Genomic DNA, 27,276 nt, shown 5'->3' with positions numbered 1-27,276 from the left:
TACTAGTTCAACAATTCTTCTCAAAATTGTTTGATAAAAGGTAAGTCAAATAAAAAAAAATAGTGCCCAAAAGAAATCAAGTGGAAACATGATAAAGATCTTACATGCGGAAACTAATATCAAATTACAATCTCATTCTATCAAACCAAATCAAAAACATTCCGTCAAAATAAACTAAAACAATCTCATTTTCACAAGCCAAACTAATCTCACATAACTATCATTCAAAGTATATTCTATAAACTAACAACTTATTGTAAACAAAACTTGTTCCCAATATCATGCACATTAATGTCCGTATTCGGTCAAAACAACAAAATTCAATTTCACAATACTGGCATAAAATTCAATTTCACGGCAATGCACCAAATTTTATTAACAAAAAAAAAACATAAATTGGATTCAATCAAGCATATTACTTTGTTCAACCTTATTCTCCTCCTCACATACGCTGCTTCGACCCAGAAATTGCTTCGACCAAGAAGTTCTGGTTTTTGCAAAGTTTCCAGCAACAGTAGCGCTGGTAGGGACTCGGCTTTGCTGGGAAATTTCTACGCTTCGTTACAAAGATTGACGATTTTGAGCTACGGGTTTGTGCGAAGAGTTAGTTACATACACTTGCGGAAATATGGTAAATTGGGCCGATGGAGAACGGGAGAGGGTTTATAGATAAAGGTGTGTAAGAAATTGAAGGAAAAAAAAGGTTTCTCGGACAGATGACAACAGGAGGGGAAGCGAGAAAGAGAGTCGATTAAGAAATTGAAGGAAAAAAAAAAGGTTTCTCGGACAGAAGACAACAGGAGGGGAAGCGGGAAAGAGAGCCGATGAGGGAAGATGAACAGCAATAGGGAGGGACTCTTATAATTTTTTATTCATTAAAAAGGGGTAAAAATGTAAAATTGCATAACACATGTACTAAAAATAAAGCTAGACTGTTTTCAGGTATTAAAACACAAAAATAAACTCATAGGTACTAAATCATAACAAAATATTGAACAGATGCATTTTTCAGCAAATTACCGTTACAAATTCCACTCTTACTTTTAATTAATGTGCAAAAATGTTTCTAAGACTACGGCCCAAGATTATATATTTTATCCACAAACATAAAAACTATTTCTAAAACACAAAAATTTATGTGAGACGGTGTCATGAGTCAATTTTATGAAATATATATTCTATATTGGTGATCCAAAAAAAAATATTATTTTTTATATCAAATATATTAATTTTTATTGTAATATAAACATGATTGATATGATGAAACTCTCTTTCCATAATTGTCTCTAATGGTTCCTAGAACCATATTCTATTGCAAACACAGCTAAAGTATATGTAAAAAATGACAATTAGCGTTAATCCAAATCCCTAAGCACTTGCACACCTCCATCACATCACCGCCTCTCCTTGACTAATTGCTCACTTCGATTCCAATCTCGAAAATCAAACAACGCCGCCTGCGGATATGCTGCCGCCGGAGCTTCAGCCGCGGGCCTTTCGCCCTTATATATCCTCCTCCGCGAGCGCTCCCTCTTTCCCCACTTCTTCATCGCCCTACAACTCCGATCTAAACCCTAATTCTAGCCCTGGTTCCACCTCCTATCATGTCGGAAGTACCAGCAGCCGCCACGCCAGTTCCTCCTCCAGCAACTCCAGATTCTCCTCTTCTTCCTTTGTACACAACGCTAGGATCGCCGTTTCCCTGGTTCCTTCAGCCACCTTCCTCCTCGACCTCGGTGGCACGCCAGTGATTGCTATCCTCTTGCTGGGGTTAATGATTGCCTACATTCTTGATTCTCTAAACTTCAAATCAGGTTCCTTCTTTGCCGTCTGGTTCTCACTCATCGCCGCACAGTTAGCTTTCTTTTTCAGCTCAGCTCTCTATCACTCCTTCAGTCACGTGCCTCTCGTTCTACTCGCTTCCATAACTTGTGCATTGGCTAATTTCTTAATCGGGGTTTGGGTTTCACTTCAGTTCAAGTGGATTCAAATTGAATATCCCACCATTGTGCTCGCTCTTGAACGCCTGTTATTTGCCTGTGCTCCACTCATTGCCTCCGTGCTGTTCACGTGGGCTACTGTTTTCGCCGTGGGTTTGATTAATGCCGCGTACTATCTTATGGTTTTTAATTGCATTTTCTATTGGCTGTACTCAATTCCTAGGGTATCTTCCTTCAAATTTAAACAAGTCAGTTACCATGGTGGTGAGGTGCCCCGTGACATTTTTATTCTCGGGCAGCTAGAGAGTTGCGTGCACACTTTGAATCTTTTGTTCTTTCCGTCACTGTTTCACCTTGCATCGCACTATTCTGTAATTTTTTCTTCCAGTGCTGCTGTTTGCGATGTTTTTCTTCTTTTCTTCATTCCATTTCTGTTTCAGCTGTATGCCTCCATTAGAGGGGCACTCTGGTGGGTTACTAAGAAAGAGAGTGAACTGCGCAGTATTAGGTTTGTCAATGGTGCATTGGCTTTGGTCGTTGTGGTTGTATGTTTGGAGGTTAGGGTTGTTTTCCCCTCATTTGGGCGGTATATTCATGTCCCACCACCCCTGAATTATATTTTGGTGACCATTACAATGCTTGGGGGAGCAGGTGCTGCTGCTGCATACGCTGTTGGTATGATTTCGGATGCTTTCAGCTCACTGCTCTTTACTGCTTTGGCCATAATCGTCAGTGCTTCTGGGGCAATAGTTGTGGGATTTCCTATTCTGGTACGCTGTATCCATATCCAGTTGCTTCTAACGACCCACCTTTTTGCTTTAGGAATATTAAATTTTCCCTCGACGCCGTGCTTTTGTGTAATTTGTTTTGATTTTGTTCTATGTAATCATATGCAGGAATTATATCCCACTTTGCAATCCTCTAGAATTATTCTTGTTCCTTGAATATATACTAATTTATTTCCTACCTTTTGAAATACTATGTTGTGCAATTTTGATGTTTGATGTTTGGAATTTGGAACTAGCATCTTCATCCAACAGACTATGTCAATGTGTTTGAATGTGAGGTTTCTGTGCGTTCATATCTTGTGGTAATGTTGACCATGTGTTGGGACCATGTCAAGTTTCCTTTACATATGGCATAAGGATTGTTAGAATGATTACCTGTAAAACGAATTGCTGTTCTATTTACTATTACCCAATCCTGTGATAACTGGTTAGCTTACTTTTGTAGTGTTGTGAGTTTTATTTATAAGATTTTGATGCAAATTTGTCACCAATTGAAAACTGTATACCCTCATTCCTATGTATGCTCACAAATATGATAATTTCAAGTCATTTGATTGGATAAATCTGCCGAACTCATGAATCGCATGAAAAAATAAAATCAGTTGGGAAATTATATAACATACAAGTAGTTCAGTTAAACATGTAAATTGAAATATATTAGACATTCATTATCGTTAAAAATACTAATTTTCTGCATTTAAATTTTCCATAGATATTTACAAAAACATTTTACAAAAATTAAGATAGTTTACTCGTTTTTGTTTGTTAGATAATTCATCATCGTTAAAAATACTAATTTTCTGCATTTAAATTGTCCATAGATATTTACAAAAACATTCCACAAAAATTAAGATAGTTTACTCGTTATTGTTTATTAGATATCTCATATCGGTTGAATTAAACAATTGGGAGTTGTATATATGGACATGAACAATCTCTTTCTTGAGCTATCTTTTGGGGTTGAGTTAGATTCAAGTCTCAATCTTAACATCTTATCAAAGTTCAGACTCATCGCTATGTGTTTGAATGCCTTATTGGTCACCCGATTATATCTTGTAAACTTCACGCTCAAGTCGTTCATTCTTAGACGTGAGAGGTGTGTGTTATATGTCTCAAAACAGTTGGATTAGGTCGAGTCTCTATTTTAACACAGTTAAAATATTTAATTGGTTTATCAGGCTTATTAAATAAGCATGCACCAAAATTTCTAATGTTAGCGTTTGAAGATACCGCTTGTGCTATTTTAAAATTACAAGTTGAAGCAAAGGTCTCAATAATCTGTGTTTTCAAAAGTGTATGAGGTGGGGATTGTTCATATGATTTTACCTGCCCATGTTTGCATTATAATTTACACTAGCCTGTACTATAGTCGGTGATCATATGTCGTGTTACCCAAGCAAAAACACATATTTTATATATTTTATTTTGTTTTACTTTTACTTTTATTACAGCTCACAACATCAGCCAAAATTCCTTTTCTCTTGGGTCACGAAGATTGTGTGGTCCTGTCTGTTATCCAACACAATTCTGCCATTTGCGCTTTCCAGATCTTGATCCTCACAACTAATACTGGCTGGTGTAATTTTTAGTATGATCCAGATCTGTTTCAGTAGTAAGATACAAAAATCCAATTTGAAATTTTTTCCAACATTATACAGAATGACTAATCAAGTTACAATATTTCCTGTAGCAGATAGTCTTATTCTGATACTGAATTGTTGTCAATCCACCCAGTGTATAGTCCATCTATTAACCATCCATTTGTTACTTTGTCTACTTAAAAGTTTTAATTTGTGTAGGTAAAACTTTTATTTTCACAGTGAAAGTTTACTATAAACTGGAGAGAAATAATATAGTGTGAATTTTAATACCCTCTCTCTTGCAGTTCCTCCCACTTCCATCGGTGGCTGGATTTTATCTGGCTCACTTTTTCACGAAGAAAAGATTATCATCCTACTCTGCTTTTGTTGTGCTTGGGAGCTTAATGGTGATGTGGTTTGTGATTCATAACTATTGGGACCTCAATATTTGGATTGCAGGCATGTCATTGAAATCCTTCTGTAAGCTTATTGTTGGCAGTGTAATCCTGGCAATGGTTGTTCCTGGTTTAGCCGTGCTTCCATCAAAACTTCGTTTCCTAACTGAAGCTGGATTGATAAGCCACGCATTATTACTGTGTCATATTGAAAATAATTTTTTTAACTACTCAAATGTGCACTACTATGGTATGGACGACGATGTTATGTATCCAAGTTATATGGTTGCCATGACCACTTGTGCGGGTTTGGCAATTGTTAGGAGACTTTTTATGGATGGCAGAATCAGATCTAAGGCAGTTTGGATTCTTATTTGCTTATATTCCTCAAAGCTATCTATGCTTTTTATGGCTTCAAGGAGTATTATTTGGGTCTCAGCTGTTCTTTTATTAGCAGTCTCTCCTCCACTGCTGCTTTACAAGTACAGACCAGCCAAACTTCAAATTTAAAAGTTACCATTTATCGTCTGCAACTTCATTTTTCTCATTATATTTCAGGGAGAAATCGAAAAATACTTCAAAGATGAAACCTTGGCAGGGTTACACTCATGCTGGTGTTGTTTCTTTGTCTGTCTGGCTCTGTCGTGAAACAATCTTTGAAGCCCTTCAGTGGTGGAATGGGAGGCCTCCAACCGATGGTTTGCTTATAGGCTCTTGCATTCTTTTGACTGGATTAGCTTGTGTGCCTATCGTTGCTCTGCACTTTTCCCATGTCATGGTATCGTTCATTATTTTCATTGTTGGTGCACTTGTAATTCCTCGTGTGCTGTTTTGCTCGACATTGATAACCATTTACACTTATTATTTACTTAATTGTTGAGGTGTTTCCATCAATTTGGTTTCTCTCTTCATTAATGTTCACAAGAGGCTATTACTCTGAGATTTAACAACAGCAATAAGTATCATTATTAGGACAACACACTGAAAATGATTTGAACTTCTGTTGATTTTAATTTTATGTGGTTTCGTTAACAGATAGGTGGAAACATAACTGCAATCAATTCACTTGACTTGGCTGATGTTGCATGGGCAGATTTAATTTTATTTATTTTGGTCCTTTGAATTCTGTGCTCAGCTAGATTTTATTTCGCTATCAATGCTTAGCATCACATTTCCTCTCAGTGGTTGCCCTAAATTATGGTTTTATTATGTATTGAATATGAGATTATGTCGTTCGTGTCACGTCTACTCATGAGGCATTCACTGCTTATTTCTATGGGTGCACATTCAATGACTTTTATCATAACTAACTGTTAACAACTGTTATTTTCCCCTTTTCTTGAAGTCGGCTAAGAGATGCTTGGTGTTGGTTGTAGCGACTGGTTTCTTGTTTATCCTGATGCAGCCCCCAATTCTAGTGTCCTGGACTTATCACTCAGACTTAATTAAAGCTGCCCGTCAGTCTGGTGATGATATCTCCATATATGGTTTCATGGCCTCGAAGCCTACCTGGCCGTCATGGTTGCTAATTGTTGCAATTGTGCTGACTCTCGCAGCCATTACCTCCATTATTCCAATTAAGTACATTGTTGAGTTTAGGACAGTTTACTCCATTGCGGTGGGAATTGCTCTCGGAATATATATATCTGCTGAGTATTTCCTACAGGCGGCTATACTGCATACCCTCATAATCATTACTATGATATGCACTTCTGTATTTGTGGTCTTCACTCATTTACCTTCTGCCTCAAGCACAAAGCTTCTGCCTTGGCTATTTGCACTTATTGTGGCCCTTTTTCCAGTGACATATCTGTTGGAGGGCCAGGTTATAATCAGCAAGAGCGTCCTTGGAGAGAGTGAAATGGTAGACATGACAGAGGAAGACAACAACGTTGCTATGTTACTGGCTGTTGAGGGTGCAAAGACATCTCTTCTTGGTCTATATGCAGCCATCTTCATGCTAATAGCACTTGAAATAAAGTTTGAGCTGGCTTCTCTTATGCGGGAAAAGGTCACCGAAAAGGGTGGAATTCGGCATAATCAGTCTGGCCAAAGTAGTTCTGCTAGTGTTCCTCCAAAATTGAGATTCATGCAGCAACGAAGAGCTTCTGCTGTGCCAATCTTTACCATAAAGAGGATGGCTGCAGAAGGGGCCTGGATGCCTGCAGTCGGTAATGTTGCTACTATAATGTGCTTTGCTGTGTGCCTGATCTTGAATGTACATCTCACAGGTGGCTCAAATTGTGCTATATTCTTCTTGGCACCAATCTTGCTTCTGCTTAACCAGGACTCGGATTTTTTTGCCGGATTTGGGGACAAGCAGAGGTACTTCCCTGTTACGGTGGCCATCTCGGCACACTTGGTCTTGACTTCAGTGTACAGCATATGGGAAGATGTGTGGCATGGAAATGCAGGATGGAGCTTTGCAGTCAAGAATCTTGCTCTGCTTATTTTAACACTCCCTAGTCACATCCTTTTCAATCGTTTTGTTTGGAGCTACACAAATCAGGCTGATGCAAAGCCACTGCTCACGATACCACTCAACCTACCGTCCGTCATAATAACGGATATTATGAAGATTAAGATTTTAGGGCTTCTGGGAGTGGTATATTCCTTGTCCCAGTATCTAATATCCAAACGACAGTACGTGTCGGGGTTGAAGTATATATAGGGTGCCTATACGTACTTTTCCTTTGTGTACAATATGGTACTAAAATTTTAAGAGAGATTTGCTAGAAGCTTGAGGAATACTTCTGTTATGTTTAATTTATTCGACACGATTTAGTGAAGGCCGGCCCGTCTTTCTTGTATGACCACAAATTACAACGATAGTTCCTCTTTCTTCTATTGCGGCGAATTTTATTGTCGTGTTGATGGGTTTAGACTTTAGGTACTGCTTGGTTGGTGAGTGTGTACTTGGAATGACGTATAATAATTTGATAAGTCAGGAAAAAAAATATTATACATGGTGTCATAAACTGAATGATATTTGTTATGGTCTAAGTTAGTTTTGTAAGTGGATGGTAAAGATGAAATGACCTCAAACATGTCTGCATAATTAATTGCCTTACCTATGAAAGAAATAGAGTTGAACAATACTTTCTCGTCAAATAAGATGTTCACGGCCACCAATTAAATAATCATTTTACATAAATTATTAATATTATAGAGGTTCGTGGCACTCACTGAGCAATTCAATTTACCCAAGACAACGAGGGCAGAAAAAAATCACGCAACAATCACACCAGAAAGTATGCAGATGACAGAAAAATAAGAACTCATTGATACAGTAGTTGATAGACTAAGAAACGAATATATTAGAGAAAAGTTGGAGTGATAGTTCACGTATTAAAAAAATCTTTACAACTCCTAAATTTTTTGTAGAATCACATAGATATGATCACTTGAGAAATTTTATAGTATTTCAACAAGTTGGAGAAAGCAATCATCAGCTCTCCGACTTATTGAAAAACCAGCCCATAATTTTATCGTAATATTCACATGCTTCAAAAAGAGCTCCAAGTTACAAATAATTATTGAAATAATACTTGTAATTATTAGTTTTCTACTAACTTAATGTTGATCACTATAACTTATATTGGGAATCCGATGTTTTTGTGTTGTCATTTCAAATTATCAGTCTAATTCTTTCACTTTCGGTGGAGTGCCTTTTATCCTGTTTCATTTATAACACTATATTACTATTAGTGAACTTATAAATTTGAATAAAGGAAAAATAATCGCTTTCACGGCAAACAATCACAAAATGAAAGTGACAACGATGATCATAACTACGCTCACTGACATATATATGTTGAGCCACGTCTTTTAGAGTTTGGCAACCGCTTTATGTAAGAAAGAAAATCTCATATTTATCAAGATCACCTGTTTCCAGCCCGTTTCTTTCTCTATTTCATTTGTCAACAACTCTTTTCTCGATTCTCATCCACAGGGCTGCAAATAAATGGAACATAAATAGACTAAATGGTAGTTAGAAAACAGAATAATAACATGGTGTTGGCTTATCCATCCAACATTGGTATGTGGATGACCTTGTATAGGAGCAGCAGTGAACGAGGAAAGTTAAAATAAATATAATTTAGGCCAAAATTTCAATAACCATTATGTCGCCTATTAATTTCCAAACAATTTCAAAGAATGAGCAAACTTTGCTAGACTTATATTGTATATTTTGATTTAATAATACACTATTTAGCATATTGACGAACTACAAGTGATTTAATCAAGTGATTAAAGTAAAGAAAACTGATACATTTTGTAGCTTGTAATAACTTATATAGTGCCCAAGTCCAACCACTACAACTACTCGTAGCAGACTTAACAATTCCGAATCAAAAAACAACAAAGATACCATGAGAGGTCGGTAAGTTATTTTTTGCACATTTGTCGGCTAAATAGAAAGTCTCTTGATAGGACAATCTTTTCCCATCTTCCAGAAATATACGAATATAGTTGTTCATTTCCACATTTACTTTGAATATTTCCACAGCCACTTCAAGAATTATAACACTTAATTGACTCAATACAATGAATGAATTCCCCAAAGTTGCTCTTCTGCTATTACGTGTAATGCAAGTGAACAAGAAGAAACAGAGAAATGAAAATACCCTTCTGAGGTCACAAAAAATGCACGCATGGCCGTCGATCATTCACTGATAAGATTAAGTATTCAAAATCCTTCATATACATAAGCGAAACTGAATCAGTTCAGCACACCTTAAAAGAATTTTATCTGTTCATTTAAGAATCATTTCGTGCTAAGATAGTATCATTGTGTATTACAATTGTATAACAGTTTGTAGACGGTCTATTAATCAGTTGAGATACTAGGAGTTTCAGTTTGACAGTGTTTAACACCAAACTGAATCAGGATCTTGCAAACTACTTGTATTATCCAAAGTCTTCTAGTGCGAACATTCCTAGAGGAAGAAGAGGTGACATGAGAGATTCAGTTCTCCGAAAATCTAGAAACATATATGTTCTGTTTTACACTTCAATTTACCTCTTCCCATTCATTCTGTTATTTGTTCTAATCTTTCAGTGTAGCCTCTTTCACACTTATATGTTAGCAAATTGACATAGACACTCAAGGATATTCAGTTTAGTTATCAAATTCTGAACAAATTGATCACAACAGTGTACGATTCAAGACTGATCGCAACAATGTACTTACCATTAGAAAAGCATTGACATGGACTAAAAACAAGCCAAAAGACACTTTTAATTGAACGGATATATTTTCTAAGATTATAAATAGAGAAGAAGTTGAATTCAAGAATAGATCAATCATTCACTGATAAGATTAAATCTTCTAAATCCTTCATATACCTGAGCGAAACTGAATCCGTTCAGTAAACCTTTAAACAACTTTATCTGATCGTTTAAGGATCATTTTGTGCTAAGTTAGTATTATTGTGTTTTACACTTGTATAGCAGTTTGCAAACTGTTTATTAATCAGTTGAGATACTAGGAATTTTAGTTTGGCAGTCTTTAAAACCAACTAAATCGGGATCTTGCAAACTACTTGAATCATCCAAAGTTTTATAGTACCAACCTTCCTAGAGGAAGAAGGGGAGACGTAGGAGCTTCAGTTCTCCGAACATCCAAAAAAATATTTATTCTTTTTTACACTTCAATTTACCCTTTCTCATTCATTCTGTAATTTGTTCTAATCTTTCAATCTAGCTTCTTTTTGCACTTATATGTTAGCAAACAGACATTGACACTCGAGGATCTAAACAAATCGAAGAAACTTACATATTGTGTCCAGTGATTATTCAACATCTCCCTTATAAACACTGAACTGATTTTACAGTTTGTACTAATGAATATGTTTTTTCTCTATTTCGGGTATCTCAACAGAACTAAGAAAAACTGAAAACAGAAATAGGCATTAACCCAGCCACAATTCGGGTTGATATAGAAGGAAAATATCTCATGGTAGAGATGAAACTAAGTTCATATCAGAACGAGGTCAAGACATGATATGAATTCGGAGCCCTTGCTTCAATTTATACTATACCACTAAGCTTCCAAGATATTTCAGGATTACCTAAGTAAATTCATGAAGTATTGCACGAGATACGGAAAAACAATGATTATTTGTCAATATGAGATATTCTGGAACTGTATTTTTTAAGTGCGGCACCAGAATCAACAGGAAAAAGTCTCACATGAAGCCTTTCATTTTATCGCTAAAGAGGCTAGATACAAATATTCAAAAAGTTATCAAACACCCACCTACCGTAGAAACACCCCTTATTGCTTCATTAATCAAGGATGACATCTCTACCAGAAGTGCATGAGGTCTATGGGTCAGTCAAACCGAAATGAACAATGTCAAGTTTCTATTTAAGTTTTTTCAGAATTCTGTAAATGGATCTTTTCTGTTAAACACTATGACAAGAAAAACAACAAATTTTGCAGAATAATTATTTGAAAAGAAAAAAAATCTTTTATAGACCGAACATCCAGAAAAATATTTGTTCTTTTTTACACTTCAATTTACCCTTTCTGATTCATTCTGTAATTTGTTCTAATATTTCAGTCTAGCTTCTTTTTGCACTTATATGTTAGCAAATAGACATTGACACCCGAGGATCTAAACAAATCGAAGAAACTTACATATTGTGTCCAGTGATTATTCAACATCTCCTTTATAAACACTGAACTGATTTTACAGTTTGTACTAATGAATATGTTTTTTCTCTATTTCGGGTATCTCAACAGAACCAAGAAAAACTGAAAACAGAAATAGGCATTAACCCAGCCACAATTCGGGTTGATGTAGAAGGAAAATATCTCATGGTAGAGATGAAACTAAGTTCATATCAGAACGAGGTCAAGACATGATATGAATTCGAAGCCCTTGCTTCAATTTATACTATACCACTAAGCTTCCAAGATATTTCAGGATTACCTAAGTAAATTCATGAAGTATTGCACGAGATATGGACAAACAATGATTATTTGTCATTATGATATATTCTGGAACTGTATTTTTTAAGTGCGGCACCAGAATCAGCAGGAAAAAGTCTCACATGAAGCCTTACATTTTATCGCTAAAGAGGCTAGATACAAATATTCAAAAAGTTTTCAAACACCCACCTACCGAAGAAACACCCCTTATCGCTTCATTAATCGAGGATGACATCTCTACCAGAAGAGCATGAGGTCTATGGGTCAGTCAAACCGAAATGAACAATGTCAAGTTTCCATTTAAGTTTTTTCAGAATTCTGTAAATAGATCTTTTCTGTTAAACACTATGACAGGAAAAACAACAAGTTTTGCAGAAGAATTATTTGAAAAGAAAAGAAATCTTTTATGGAATAACAAGCAGCCAGGGAGCAAAGAGACTCGCCGAAAATTTTGTAACATGGCTCATGTGGGAAGATGATCAGAAAGAATCTGCCCGAACCAGAAAGAGCTAGAATTTGGGAAAGGTTTTCGGTCAAGATCTGACCGAAAACATCTTGCAGAAACAAGACCAAGTAGTGAAGGACCACATAAAAAACAATTTCCTTGGGGATCATACAAAAGTAGAAGATTCTCTAACAAAGATAAAGTAGGCATGTGATCCAGCCACTCCATTATTGGAGGATGGACTACCAATGAAAAACGAATCCACTAACTAATGGAAAGATGGACCACTCAACCACCTATAAAGATAAGACACCAACTAGTGGTTGAAGGGACCACCATTCACAAGATGTCGTCGGCACAATTGGCAGAATAATACAAAAAATTTGAAGTCCACATTTTGAATCCACCTGGACATCTAAAAATACCAAGATGAAAGCATCTTTCAACCTCATCATTCAACTTCTGCGTTTTCTTTCAAATAAATTGTAATATTTCTTTCTCTAAATGTGTCGTATTCTAGCTGTTATAAGTAGTTAAACAAGTTTCTTCTCCTCTACAAGAGGTTACTATGTAATAATAATTTGTATGTTTGAATAAAAAGACAGCCTTACTGTCATTCTCGTGTATTGTTTTCAAATTGAACTTTTTTACTATACGTCTTGAGGTTGAAAACGAAACATGGTTGTGCTATGTGATGTTGAAGGAATCTACGTTAGAAACTATTTGTTGCGACTGTGTAGTTGGAATGTGAGGAGAAGTCTATAAAACTCGGTGGATAGTGATACAATCCGATGACATTCCAGTCAAAGAGGTAAACTGTTCAATTTATTATATGGAAGAATGTTCAGCCATTAAAAAAAACAATCGATCATCTACAACATGGTATATAGGGGTCAAAGAGGTAAAATGTTCAATTTATTATATGGAAGAATGTTCAGCCATTAAAAAAAACAATCGATCATCTACAACATGGTATATAGGGGTGAGCGAAATTTCGGTTAAACCGAATTAACCGACCGAACCGAGCCAATTCAAAAATTTGGTTCGGTTATTTCGGAAATTCGGTTTTCAAATTAAAAAAATTTGGTTATATCGGTTAATTCGGTTCGGTTACGGTTTTCAAAATTTTGAAATCGGTTAACCGAATTAACCGATATAATAAATATTATTATGTAATAAATTTTTATTATTTATCAAATTTTATATATTTTTTAATTTTAAAATTTAAAATCGATATAATATTTATTAATTGTGTTCAAACAAAACTTATACATTTGTGATGTGTGTGATTTTATGTTTTTATGCACTTGTATAGATTGTAGTGTTTAAGAAAAATTACATATATAATTAAAGTTAAATCACAATTTTTTTTAAAACTAATCGGTTAATTCAGTCACCGACTGAATTAACCGATTTTAATTCGGTTCGGTGTTCATCAGTTATGAAAATTAATTCGGTCGGTTCGGTTATGTCTAAATATTTCGGTTCGGTTCGGTTATGGTTAATTCGGTTCGGTCGGTAACCGAACCGACCGAATGCTCACCCCTAATGATATATAGGCTGAAATCTTGTGTAGTTGCATGTCTTTGGACTATATATGTCTTTAAGAACATGTTCGATATGTATAACAATGTTATGTACCATAATTATAAAGATTGAGAGTAATTATGGAAAATTTAAATGATTAGGAAACTCAAACAAACATTTGAAGAAATAGAGAATGATGAGAAAGTTATGTTTGAAGACGGGAAGTTATTAACCGTTCGCCCTAGAGTGACTGGAATGTCATGGTAGTGTATATTAAAGGAAAAGTTATGGTGCGGGGCATTTCTTTTTAATTTGAAAAATGAACTTATGTAATGTATTTCAATATATTTGATGAGTTTTTTTTTTTTTTTTAAGTTTGAAACTGACCATAAATTTGATGATCAACCCAAAGATACACACCACTCTACAAATATTTTCGACATTTTAGGAAAATGATTACCTTAAAAAAATAACACGCATCAGTCACACTCCGAAAACTGTAATATGTTCTCAGGTAACAGTCGTTTACACATAACAACACTTGCAATAATTCCAACCCAGGCTGGAAGCCTCACTTTATTCAGTACACAACGCTTCAGAAACCAAACGGATTCAGAGACCGACTAGTTTAAGAGAATTTGCTTTCTCTTGCAGGATGTCAAGCAAGCTATCGAAGCTCTTCTTAAAGGCATCCACTCCTTCCAGCTCAAGCTGCGAACCAACATAGCCCCAGTCGATTCCCAACTTCTCGAGGGCACCATATATACCTTCAGCTTCGGACACTTTAGAGTCAATTGTCCTTGCCACAGAACCATGATGAATAAATGCTTGGAGTGCTTGATCAGGCATGGTGGACACCTATAATTAATAAGTACCATAATATCAAATGAAGTCAAAAATGATACCCTCTTCTAGTAGACAGAATAAAAGGATAAGATGGCTGACAGTGTCTGGTCCAATGAGAGGAGCCACATATAGAGTGTCCGGATAAGCTGGATTCTTAACACTAGTTGAGGCCCACAGAAGCCTCTGCTTTTTGGCTCCTTTCTTTACCAGAGAGTCCCATCTTGTACCAGAGAATTTCTTCTGGTATAGCTGGTAGGCGAGAGTTGCTTGAGCATTCGCAGCCTGTCAAATAAAATAATATACTTCATGACACAGGTTCCAAGAGACTCCTGTACTCCAATTAATATTGATTACCTTCCCTCTGAGATCAAGTGCCTCAGGTGTTCCAATTTTCTCCAGCATCTTGTCAACTAGGGTATCAACTCGACTAACAAAGAAAGAAGCAACACTTGTCACTCGGGAAAGATCGCTGAGCCCAGACGCCTCGAGACCGTCCAGGTAAGCATCAATCACTGCTTCATATCTAGCAAGCGAGAATATCAGCTGCACATGTTGACATGATCAATATCAGCATCTAAGATTAATATAAAGGTCTGAACATCCATTACTATCTATAATCTAACACTAACTTTCATCACACCATATGTGCCAGAGGGTGAATTTGATAAATTATATTTCCTACTCCCCTTCACAACTTCAAATCTAATAATCTTTAGTATCTCATATATATGTATTCTCTAAGGTTGCATTAGCATTGATGGATTTGAACTGAAGAAGATATCTGATTTGAGGAAAGATTTAAGGAATGTATTTGAAATTATACATGAAATTATACATATTTTGGGTGTATTTGAAGTCCATCGCAATTACTACTGAAATTTTTTAACCTAATATAAAATGCATTTGAAATCACTTGAACTTTGTTCGTCCAAACAAGTCAAAGAATTTCAAATTCATCATTACAAGCAGAATATGATATATCATTGGTATATAACATCAAATTATTATTAACAGGGATAATATATTTTTCTAAAGTATCACTCAGCAACAAATTTAATTTTATTAAGATATACTTTCCTTTCACAAACAAGTTTTAATGTATATATTCTCTTTCTTAATTTTTTAAATAGTTTAATTAAGAGTTTTAAAAATAATTCTTGTATAAATTAGAAATGTGTTTCATGTTTTCATAAAAAGGCAAAAAATTTAGCTTCATCAAAGGAATGAGATCAAGTATGTGTCTGCATCTGCAGTAGCAGCACGACATATGAATACTACATCATCTTGCGGCACGTTAGTGTCCCAAAAACTTCATTTTAAAGCAAAAGTCCCAAAAAGTCCTTATCAGTAATTCAGTCCAATAAAGGAATGCAGAGAATGATCTTACTGTCACGTTAACACTTATTCCTCGTGCAATGACTTCCTTAATGGAAGGGATACACGAAGCTGTGGCGGGAATTTTTATATAGACATTAGGACGATCAACCCATCGATGAAGCCATTTAGCAGCCTCTATTGTGTTCTCAGAATCATCAGCAAGCCTGGGTGAAACTTCGACAGAAACATATCCATCACCCCCATCTGTTTGATCATAAATTGACTCAAACAGTTTGCATGCATCTTGGATATCTTTCACCACAAGTTCCCAGTACGCACTTTCTATGTCTTTTCCAGATCGAACAAGCTCGCTGCAAACCAAACTCATTAGATATGTGTGCTTAGTCTACCATTTAACTTAGAGATAGGTGAATCATCATGAAATGGACAAAAAGCTCCAATAATAAGAGTCAATTGTGTTAGGTCACTTATCGAAGTTTGATTAGGTATCTCCGTGTGAATCCCGCTAAATGCCATTTCGTTTATGCTCTTAAGCTAGAGTTCAGATTTGAAAAATAGTTTTAGAACCTGAAGTTTTATTTGACAAAATGCAACTACCATGATTCAGAGTAGGCACCATGTCAAGACAACAAAACTGAAAAACAAGTATTGCACTTAATTTCCCCTCCCCTTAAATGTATTGACCACTCGTAAACGAGTACATATAGAAGAAAAACATACATTCCAGGTACTCAGCTAATATTCCAGTAATTGAAAAATATAAAAATTAAATCGCCACAATTACCTGAATTGATCATTATATGCACTAGAAGTTGATATTGCTTTCTGGAAGATCTGCGATATACATAGTAAAGTTGTTCTGTCAACGAAAAGCAAGAAAATCTAGAAGAAGAAAGATAGCATTGAAAAGGGAAGGGGTAATTTACCGCTGGATTGCTGGTTACGCCCCTGACACCAATTTGGATAAATGGGATAAGATCCGTAACAGGACGGCATAGATTATCATACCATGGGCTCTGCCCTTCCTTCTCATAAAGATCATGAAGACTGGTTTTCTCGGCACTGCTTCCATTCCCATCAATTCTTGAGCATTTGACGCTGACTCATTAGTAGTAAATTAGCAAGAAGCAAATTGATATGGAAATGTAGAGACAGACCTATTTTATGGAGTTCAAATTCCAGAGAGCATACATCGATATCATTGTAAAGGTTAACACGTCCCTTCATAGTCTATAGCTAGACACAGAAATACCAAAAAGAACAAAGAAAGAAAGGAGGACAAAGAAGATAGAACAAAACAGCAAATTTATGGAATCTTCAGGAAAGAATCAACATATTAAAGATCAAACATTTAGAAACATACAGAAACCAAACCTACTCAAAACCATAATAATAAAAAATGAATCGCGACAATAATAAATCTTACATCAAAGAGGGGGATCGAATGGGGTGGTCGAAGCGCATGCTTAAGTTTGAAGATGAAAATACAATAGCAGAAGCAGGGGTTCGGTAGCGGAGATGAACAGAGCAAATGATGGGGTGCTGTGAAGATCTGGTGCTGCGAATAAAATCATGGGCTGGGGAAACTGCGGTCTTAGGAATGGAAGCCATTGCCGATGGATTGTCGTGAACAGAGATCAAATATACAATTTTTTTTCCAAAGCAGAGGGAGAATGGGAAGTTTATTTATGCCATCAAACTTAACCTAAACAAGGCATGAGGGGTTGTTGAATGTTGACCTTATGGCTGTTGACGGCGATGAAGGGCAAACATTTGAACCAGCTTGCAATTTATCTATGTTAAGATTATGAACTTGGGCATAATTTCACTCCAAAAATTAGCTCAAAACGAATGTCAAGTCTAAGGTATAGTTTGGTACACTGGATAAGAGAGATTGATAAATAATCATCATTATCCCACGTTTGGTGTCTTTTATTATCATGAGATCATGATAAATAATTTTATATAAGGATAAAATATTCCTTTTATAAGATGCGATAATTTTAATTTAATGATAAAAAACACCACAAATGACTTAATTGTCCTCAATATATAAAAATCTTAAACTCTATATATGATTAAGTTCTAAATTAGTATCACTAGATGATAATTATATAAATGATTTTTATAAATCTCTGCTAGTAGGTAGAAATTAAAATCAAATAAATATTTTTATATATTATATAATATGATAATTATATAATATATCACATGTTTATTTTATCATGTGTACCATGAACTCGAGATAATTATATAAATGATTTTTATAAATATGAATAAAATTATTAGTACCACTCGATTAACCTTAAAAATTGATATTTGACTTGACTCACAAAATCAATGGCTCAATTATCATATTATATAATATATAAAATTAGGTGAAAATAAATAAATCATACAAGTACTGTCGACGCATGAACAGATAAGAAATATGAACTCAATTAAAACTTTGAAATTATAAAATTTATTATGATAATGTTAATTTTGTCATTACAATCTAATATATAAATTTAATCACTCTTATTAAAACCATACCAAACATTAAATATAATATCATACATCTTATTTATTCTTAACTTATCCTTATATTATATATCACATGTTTATCCTATCATCTGTACCAAACAATGCCTAAATATATAACTCTCAATAACTTAATTCATTTGACGTGAGACATCTAACACACTCTATCACTTCCAAAAATAAACAACTGAAGCGTGAAGTTTACAAAATGTTAGCGGGTGACCCATAAGGGTGGTCCAAAACATAACGATGAACATGTCTCTGATACTATGTTAAGATATTCATGGACTTCAGTCTAACTCCACCCAAAAGCTATCTAAAAGAGGAATGATTATTCATGTCCACATATACAATTGCAGATTATTGTCTTAATTCCGATATTTAGCTGCCTATAATCAATACACATTCGCTTAGTATCATCTTTCTTTCGAACAAATAAAACTAAAGCTCCTCAAGGTGATACATGCGGTCAAATATATCCCTTGTCGAGAAGATCTTGCAATTCTTCTTTCAATTTCAAAGGTTTCATGGGATAAAGAGCTTTAGAAATAGGTGCAGTCATCGATACAAGATCAATACTAAATTCAACTTTTCGATGAGGAGAAAAATCAGGAATCTCATCGAAAAATACATTTGGGAACTCTTTAGCAACAAAAATATTAGTTAAAGATTGCTCTTTTTCAGAGACATCAACAACATAAATAAGAAAACCTCATCCCTGCTAAATAAAAGCTGAGACATTTTCAGAGAAGATACCAGAGGAATTTTACCTTGGGAACTCTTGCTATAAAAATTCTACTTGGGTCTATCAACAGGTCGAAATCAAACCACTCCATGAAAACAATCAACTATAGTTTGATTGGTTGTCAAGATGTCTATGAGCACTCATTCAGCTGGCCGGGCTTCTGAGATTCTCCTGCTGAATCACCTATCAACTGGAACCAGCTGAACTACTCAATTGATGTATCGGTTTGTCTTATTCAGTTTGTGCGATCAGTTGGGTCTTCAGTTTGCGATGAAAACAGCTCGAACTGATCCTAGCTTCTGCACACTAAGGTAGTACATTAATAACACAAATAACAAGTTTTGTTAACATCAAAATTAAGATTGCGAACTTGAAAAATTCCAACAGGATTCATTGGAAGCGACCCTCACGACTGAATTGAAGGAGGATGAGCTGGATGATGAAAAAATCTGAAATAGCGGCGTATTTTAACGCCAACCATCCATGGAAAAAGCCAGTGAGAATGAGACTCGAGGAATTGGGAGAGTGAAGAGACTTGACTCCTCCGAAGTCAAACATTGAGGAGCCACCGACGCTTGAGCTCAAGTCATTGCCTCCGCACCTAAAGTACGTATACCTAGGTGAGAATAACAATTTACCTGTCATTATTTCTGCTGCTTCGACAGATGCTATGGAGGGAAAACTGCTGCAAGTTCTTAAAGAACACAAAAAGGCATTTGCCTGGAAGGTGGCAGACATCAAGGGAATAAGCCCATCAATCTGCATGCACAAGAGCACAAGATCTTGATGGAAGAGATTACTGTGATAACTAATGAAAATAATGAACTTATTTCCACTAGGACTGTTACCTCTGCTCTAAGGGGTGCAGTCCATTACTTCTTGAAGGAATTGACACATTTCCCCAAGTTCAAGGAAACATGTTACAAGGCACAAATTCGAGTGGATGCGGAAAGTTACCAGAAATTCTCATGTTCCCAAGCAAGCCTGGGTGAAATACAGTAGCATCAGGTGACTCCACAAGATAAGAATTACGTCTGTCACATAGATTGATAGATGGGGCAGAACCTACATGGTGATGTATGTTATCTTTGTTGATGCATACAGTAGATACACATGGATCTACTTTCTTAAGCTTAAATCTGAGGTTGCTAGAACATTTATCACATTCAAAACTCAAGTTGAAAACCAGCTTAATAAGAAAACAAAATCCTTTCACACTGATTGGGGGTTGAGTTCCGGTCTTTAACTAATTATCTTCAAAACCATTGGATTGTTCATAGGTTGTCTTGTCTGCACACCTCTCAACAAAACGGTTTTGTTGAATATAAACATCGACATATCGTAGACACGGGCTCTCTCTTTTGGCTCAAGCCTCCATGTCATTAAGTTTTTGGGAAAATGCTTTTTCCACAGCATTTTTCCTCATCAATAAATTGCCTATCATGATTCTTTCTGGCAAAACTCCTCTCACATGCTTTTGCAATCGAAATCCAGACTATTCCCTTCTTCGTGTGTTTGGCATTCAATGTTTCCCATGTCTTTGATCTATGCCTTGTACATATTTCCTTTTGAGAAACACCATCAATCCGATAACACAGAGTCGAATACCTCACCACCACTTCTCTTTCCAACACCTGTTTCCTTGTCATTAACTAATCATACTCACTGTCCAAACATATATTAAGTACAGTCTGAATCCTCTCATATTCTTCCCAGTCATCCATCTCCGTCACCCTCCCTCCCAGAATCTTTCATCACATTCTGGTTCATTTCACTGCTCTCCTCATTCCGTCATTCACATTCCTCTGGACAACGTTCTTTAGCTACTGAAAAAATTGATCCTCTACTCTTGTGAACAATCATCCCATGGTTACTCGCTCCAAGGCTGGGGTTTCAAGACAAGAATATTTCATTCCCAGATGCTTGAACCCTCCACGGTAAAGAAAGCAAGTTTGCACCCTGACCGGTGTAAAGCAATGAAATCCAAGTATGATGCTTTAATGAAAATTCACAATTGGTCTTTGGTTCCACAACCTCGAGGTACACCTCTTATAGGTTGTTAGTGGGTGTTCAAAATTAAGAGTAATCCTGACGGGCCGATAGCACGCCACAAAGCCAGATTAGTGGCAAAAAGGTATTCTCAAACTCCGGGCATTGACTACACTGAAACCTTTAGTCCTATTGTCAAGCCTACAACTATCAGGTTCTTACAATTGCAATATCTAAGGGCTAGCGCATACAACAGTTGCATATTAATAATGCTTTTTGAATGGTACTCTCACTGAAGTTGTTTATAAGAAACAGGCTCCTGGATTTGAAATACAATATGGTTCCACACTTCTTGTGTTTAAGCTACATAAAGCACTCTACTGGTTAAAACAAGCACCAAGCACCTCGTGCTTGGTCTGACAAACTGAGAAATGCTCTCCAACACATGGGTTTTTTCTCGTCCAAAGTTGATGTGTCCTTGTTTATTTGAATTATTCTGAGCATTTTATTTACATCTTGGCTTATGTTGAGACATATTGATTATAGGGAGTAATCATCTAGAGATCCGACATCTTATTCAACAACTGGATAATCAATCTATATCTATACATATTATAAAAGTGTGAATCAAGGTCAAAGTTTTTCTATTGTGTATTGTCAACTTTGTCCTTAGTTTGTACATATAGGAAAAATTTAGTGAAGATGTTTTTGTCAAATCAGTTATTATGACAAGAACAAAACTGTCAAACTACATTTATGTTAGATAATGATCAAGTTGCCAAAAAAGCTGAAACTTTAAAATTCTTTGATTTTTATTTTCTTGTAGATGAATTGAACAAACTTTTTTCACAAAAAATATTAATTTGAAAAAATTGAAATACCAAAATATATTGGTTTTATTTGCTTATAGATGAAGTGAAAAAGAATTTTTTCACAAAAAACTTAATTTGTAGATTTTTTCACAAAAAATTTAATTTGTAGAAGATTAAAATAACAAAATTCTTTTGTTTTATTTTCTTGTAAATAAAGTGAAAATATTTTTTCCACAAAAACTTAATTTGTATAACGATATGATGTTAAATATCTTTTATTTTACGTTCATTAAGATTAATTATTTTAAAATGAAGAATTAAACTAATGAAGCCAAATAATTAAAATAATTTTGTTTTTGTTTTAACAAGGTTGATGTTATGAAGAAGGTTCGATATTTAATTACATTTACAAAATGATACAAGAATTATCAGATATAAATATAGATAATCCTAATAAATATTTCATTTATATTTATTTTATCTCTATTTCTTTATAAAAAAGAAAGTCAACTAATATTGTTTAAAGCCTTGGTTTATTATGAAAATTTAACGATATAAGATTGAATAATATATTTGTATTAATTTTAACTATATTTTCCTCTTTTTAAAGGTTAGAAACTATAACAATTATTTTATGAGAGATTCTTGCAATTAACGAATGATTATTTTTATAAGAGATATATATTGAAAAATCAGTTATATTTTTTGTAACATTAAAAGATATATCTTTGTATGTAAATTTTTAAAATTATGATAAATAAATTTTTATAAAATTTATTCATTAGCAATACTCACTACTTCTCCATAGACAAAGTCAAAGTTATTTGGTTTTTATTTACTTGTAGATGAAGTGAACAAATGTTTTTCACAAAAATATTTGTTTGAATGTGATGTCTTTTATTTTGTAGATTTATAATCTTTTGAATGACTTTATATATGCAAGAAGTTTATCTTTAATTTGGTGAGGAAGTTTTTGTAAAATCAATTATTATGATGATGTCAAGATTATCAATCTACGTATGCTAGGCAAGGATCAGCTAAGAAGATTGAAGCTCCAAAATTCTTTGGTTTTTATTTTCTTATAGATGAATTGAACATATTTTTTTCCGCAAAATATTAATTTGAGAATATTGAAATACAAAAAATCATGGGTTTTATTTGTTTATAGATGAAGCGAAAATAATTTTTTCCCAAAAAAATTAGCTTGTACAATATTGAAATACCAAAATTCTTTTGTTTTATTTGGTTGTAAATATAGTGAATTTTTTCCAAAAAAAAACATAATTTGTGTAAGTACATGATATTAAATATCCTCTATTTTGCATTAATTAAGAATAATTAATTTAAAACGACGAATTAAAATAATGAAGCCAAATAATTAAATCATGTGGGTTGGTGTTATGAAGAAGGTTCGACGGTTAATTATATTTTACAAAAATGATGCAAAGCATTATTGGATATAGAAGAAAGATGACCATATAAATATTTCGTGGGTATTTATTCTATCTATTTTTTTTTATAAAAAAATCCAACTAATATTTTTCAAAGCCTTAGTTTATTATTAAAATTTAACAATATATGACTGAATACATACAGTTTTACTAATTTTAACTATTTTTCGTCTTTGTAAAGATCAGAAACTATAACAATTACTTATTTGATGATCTTGCAATTGACGAAGATGTATTTTTATAAATGATGTATATGAGTAAATCAATTATAGATTTATGTAATCTGAAATGACATATCTTTGAATGTAAATTTTAAAATTATTATGAATAAATCTTTACAAAAATTATTCATTATTGCTCAATATTTCTCCTAATGAGTTATGATTGATAATAAGAAAGGTCAAATTTATTTGTTTTTATTTGCTTGTAGATGAAGTGAACATATATTTTTCACAAAATATTAAATTGAATATGATTTTTTTTATTTTGTAAATCTATAATCTTTTGAATGAGTTATATATGCAAGAAGATTCTCATAAAAAATTAATATATACAAATTTAATACTTCCAATAATATAGTATGAAATATAAAAAAAAATATGTTATCGTAATTTTGAATTTTTGTATTTAAATAACATATTGCATAAATAAGTTATATCATTAAGAGTTGAACACTTTTTGATAAATATAATAAAATATTAATTAAATCATATTTTGTCAGTTGTCTAGACCAAAATTAATTGATTTTATTTGCTTGTAGATTAAGTTAAAATATTTACAAAAAATAAATATAATTTGTAGAATACTGAAATAACAAAATTCTTTGGTTTTATTTGTTTGATGAAACAAACTTTTTTTTTCTACAAAACACTTAATTTTTGTGGAGATTTGTAGAGGCATCAAATAGAAAAGAATATACATTTCTACTCATAAGATTTGCTAATGAAGATGGCGAGAATATTGTTTTTTCATAGAGAAAAAAAAACTGATGACAAAAAAAAAATCGTGAAAGCAATATAAATTGAAAATATAAAAGAAGAAAACATTTAACGCAATAATTTAATTTAAGGTTTAGAATATATTATTTATATTATATTTTTATTTTTCATAAATCAATAACACGTGCTAAAATAAGTGGTCAACGTTATGTATTATACTTTTTTCTTCTCTCGATTTTAATTTTAATAAATATTGTGATATCAATTTTATATTATACTTTCTCCAATGTCTAATTTATACAAAATTATAATATTTATTACTAATATGTTTTTCAACAATTATTAATTTATTTAGATTGCGCTTGGATAAATTGATTTCAAATTTATGGATTTGAATTATAATTTTATTGTTAACAATGAAACAATATATCAAATCTTGAATCTACACATTACTTATTTACATATTATTATTTATATAAAGTAGAATAAATTTCAAATAACATTATTATTGGGTGAACTTGAAAAATATTATAATTAACATGAAATACTATTATATAAACACGAAATGAGTGAATTTGAAGTTTATGATGTTACTTCTCTAAATAACAAAAATACATTTGAATGTATTGAAATCCATGGATTTGAAATCCTTCCATTCAAGAATAACCTTAGATTTATAACACATAAAATTTTTAAACAAATATCTTTTGCACTCATTTTATAATACATGTAGTACAAATTATATTACATTGAATTTCCTACGGATAATGCTAAAGATACAACCAATATATCGTACTGCGATATTTACAACAATTATATCGTGAGATTTTGTTATTATCTAATGAGATTTTATATTTAATTTATCATGAGATTTTGATAAATGAAATTTCTGTATTGATTTTTTTGAATGGTAAGAATTATTGTACAAATTTGGTTGCACATGTAGCATTACTCATTTTCTATCGACTAATATAGCATGAAATAATTAATATATAATTTTTTGTAAATTAATCTCTTCTGAACTCATTTCTTTAACAACAATTTTTGATAATAGAAATGTATTTTCACGTGCGTTGCACGTGTCTTTACCTAGTACCTATAAAAGTGTGGATACTTCAAATGTTTTCCAATTGTGAATGGACGTCATTACCCTTCACATTTTTTACTTATTTCAATTATCAATCAAGTAACCTATGAAGTAAATTCACATTTAGTCTATTAATTAATAATTAATACTAATTAAATATATTTTATGGTTATTACCCTTCACATTTTTTAAAGTCCATAAGTTGATTGGTTTTTAGTTTATTATGCCTTATACTTGATGTTTGGATATATATTTTTTAAAAATTTGTTTCATTTAATTTGATTCTATATATTGTGCTAATTATAATTTATTAGATAACATAAAATTATCAACTTGAATTTTAATTTGACAAAAAATTCGAAAGTAAATTACATAAGTTCTTAATTAATTTATTCGTCCAATATAACAAAGAGATTAAACTCAAATTTATAACAAAATGATTCAAATTATTTTTTTAGAAAATCAAATTTTTTATTTTTATCATATAATTTGTATTTACGTGCATCGCACGTGCTTCATACTAGTTGTCTCAAAAATCTTGATGAATTGTCTTATTTTCTTAGCGTTGAAGTCTCCATACCCGTGGAACACTCGCTCTTCTTGTCACAGGCCAAATATGCTCATGGCCTACTGGCCAAAACCAAGATGCGTCAGTCCAAACCATTGCCTACTCCTATGGCTATTGGGACTAAACTTTCTTCAAATGATGGAGATCTTTGTGAAGATGTCACTCTTTATCGAAGCACTGTGGTCGCTCTCCAATATCTCACTATAACACGACCCGATATTTCATATAGTGTCAATAAAGTGTGTCAATTTATACAGACTCCCTTTTATACTCACTGAAAATCCCAAAGCAATCAAGCGAATCTTGCGTTAAATCAATGGCACATTAGACTATGGTATCCGTTTAGATGTTGCATCACCTCTCAATCTTCAAGGGTATTGTGATGCCGATCCATGAACAAAATTATATAATTTGTACACAAGATCAAAAGACTCTCATTAAAAAATTTGATATTTTAAAATGAAAACGTAGCTAGAAAACAAAGAGAGAATAAATCGTGGATTTGCCACCTCAAAATCCATGATCTTTATTTGACACACCTTTATGAGATATTATTATAAAAAGGTAACTAATACCTCTAGCTTTGTTATATTTAGCAAATCCAAGGGCTAAACTGCGATAATGCCAATTTTGAGCATTCATCCTTTCTCTGGGGCCCAAAAAAAATTTATTATTATATGCAATGGTTTGGAAAGGGGGGAAAATATGACATTCTACTAACCTTATGGGACTCTGGATGAATATTTCAATTGATTCCATCGTCACAAGCCAAGAGTGTATTCATTCATAAAATAAAGAAAGGATATTAAAATTTGTTTGTTGACAGTAAATTTTATTAATAAAATAAAAAACACAAAATAAAGTATATATGTGAGCAGCTAAAGCCATATATATATATATATATATATAATTAAACATGATTAGGCCCCAATTAATCGTCGCTCCCTTTACTTTATGAATAGGTATATCACATTATGAGACTTGTCGATTTGATTTATATTTGTAGTGAAAAATAATATTTTTAACATAAAAAATAATACTTTTAATATAATCGAATATTTCTGTTTCTTTATTTTCCATCCACGGTCGCCTAAGAATCTTATATCTTATCTATCATCACAAATCACATATGTATAATTGTTATCAATATCTTATTTTAAAAAGTGGATATTGAATATTTATTTTGAAACACGAGAGAGATATCCACTTAAAAATAATATTTATTTATTTATTTTTTCTTAAAAAAACACAAATGGATTGGATGGCATTTTCTAATAGCAACTGCAAAGCCACAAAGCAAACCCATTAAATGGGAAGTTCTAGTACTAGTAGTCTAGTGTCTTTTTCTAAAATTTAAATTAATA

General features: G+C 33.3%; 2 protein-coding genes across 2 annotated transcripts; one reads left to right on the top strand and one right to left on the bottom strand.

Annotated features, from left to right (window-relative positions):
• Positions 1–1,336: 1,336 nt before the first annotated feature.
• LOC142556373 (uncharacterized) lies at positions 1,337–7,569 on the top strand. The gene is made up of 4 exons (XM_075667835.1): positions 1,337–2,710; positions 4,614–5,185; positions 5,262–5,481; positions 6,049–7,569. Exons 1-4 carry the CDS (start codon positions 1,466–1,468, stop codon positions 7,372–7,374), a joined length of 3,363 nt encoding a protein of 1,120 aa, XP_075523950.1. The 5' UTR covers positions 1,337–1,465; the 3' UTR covers positions 7,375–7,569.
• Positions 7,570–14,098: 6,529 nt separating this feature from the next.
• LOC142556371 (uncharacterized) lies at positions 14,099–17,505 on the bottom strand. The gene is made up of 7 exons (XM_075667834.1): positions 17,226–17,505; positions 16,726–16,897; positions 16,584–16,633; positions 15,849–16,149; positions 14,816–15,004; positions 14,561–14,743; positions 14,099–14,473 (listed from the first exon to the last, which is right to left on the bottom strand). The coding sequence occupies exons 1-7, from the start codon at positions 17,408–17,410 to the stop codon at positions 14,228–14,230; spliced, it is 1,326 nt and encodes a 441-aa protein (XP_075523949.1). The 5' UTR covers positions 17,411–17,505; the 3' UTR covers positions 14,099–14,227.
• Between the last annotated feature and the right edge of the window lie 9,771 nt (positions 17,506–27,276).

This window comes from Primulina tabacum, chromosome 9 (assembly GCF_025594145.1).
Source record: "Primulina tabacum isolate GXHZ01 chromosome 9, ASM2559414v2, whole genome shotgun sequence".
Classification (NCBI taxonomy): Eukaryota; Viridiplantae; Streptophyta; class Magnoliopsida; order Lamiales; family Gesneriaceae; genus Primulina; species Primulina tabacum.
The sequence above is the reverse complement of the archived record's forward strand: the minus strand, read 5'-3'. Positions and strand labels throughout refer to the sequence as shown.

Coding starts and splice junctions, on each gene's coding strand:
- LOC142556373 (XM_075667835.1), top strand. CDS start 1,466: ATGCTGCCGCCGGAGCTTCAGCCGCGGGCCTTTCGCCCTTATATATCC. Junction 2,711..4,613: donor TTGTGGGATTTCCTATTCTG/GTACGCTGTATC, acceptor TCTCTCTTGCAG/TTCCTCCCACTTCCATCGGT. Junction 5,186..5,261: donor CCTCCACTGCTGCTTTACAA/GTACAGACCAGC, acceptor ATTATATTTCAG/GGAGAAATCGAAAAATACTT.
- LOC142556371 (XM_075667834.1), bottom strand. CDS start 17,410: ATGGCTTCCATTCCTAAGACCGCAGTTTCCCCAGCCCATGATTTTATT. Junction 16,150..16,583: donor GCATATAATGATCAATTCAG/GTAATTGTGGCG, acceptor TTTGGTTTGCAG/CGAGCTTGTTCGATCTGGAA. Junction 14,744..14,815: donor CACTTGATCTCAGAGGGAAG/GTAATCAATATT, acceptor TTTATTTGACAG/GCTGCGAATGCTCAAGCAAC.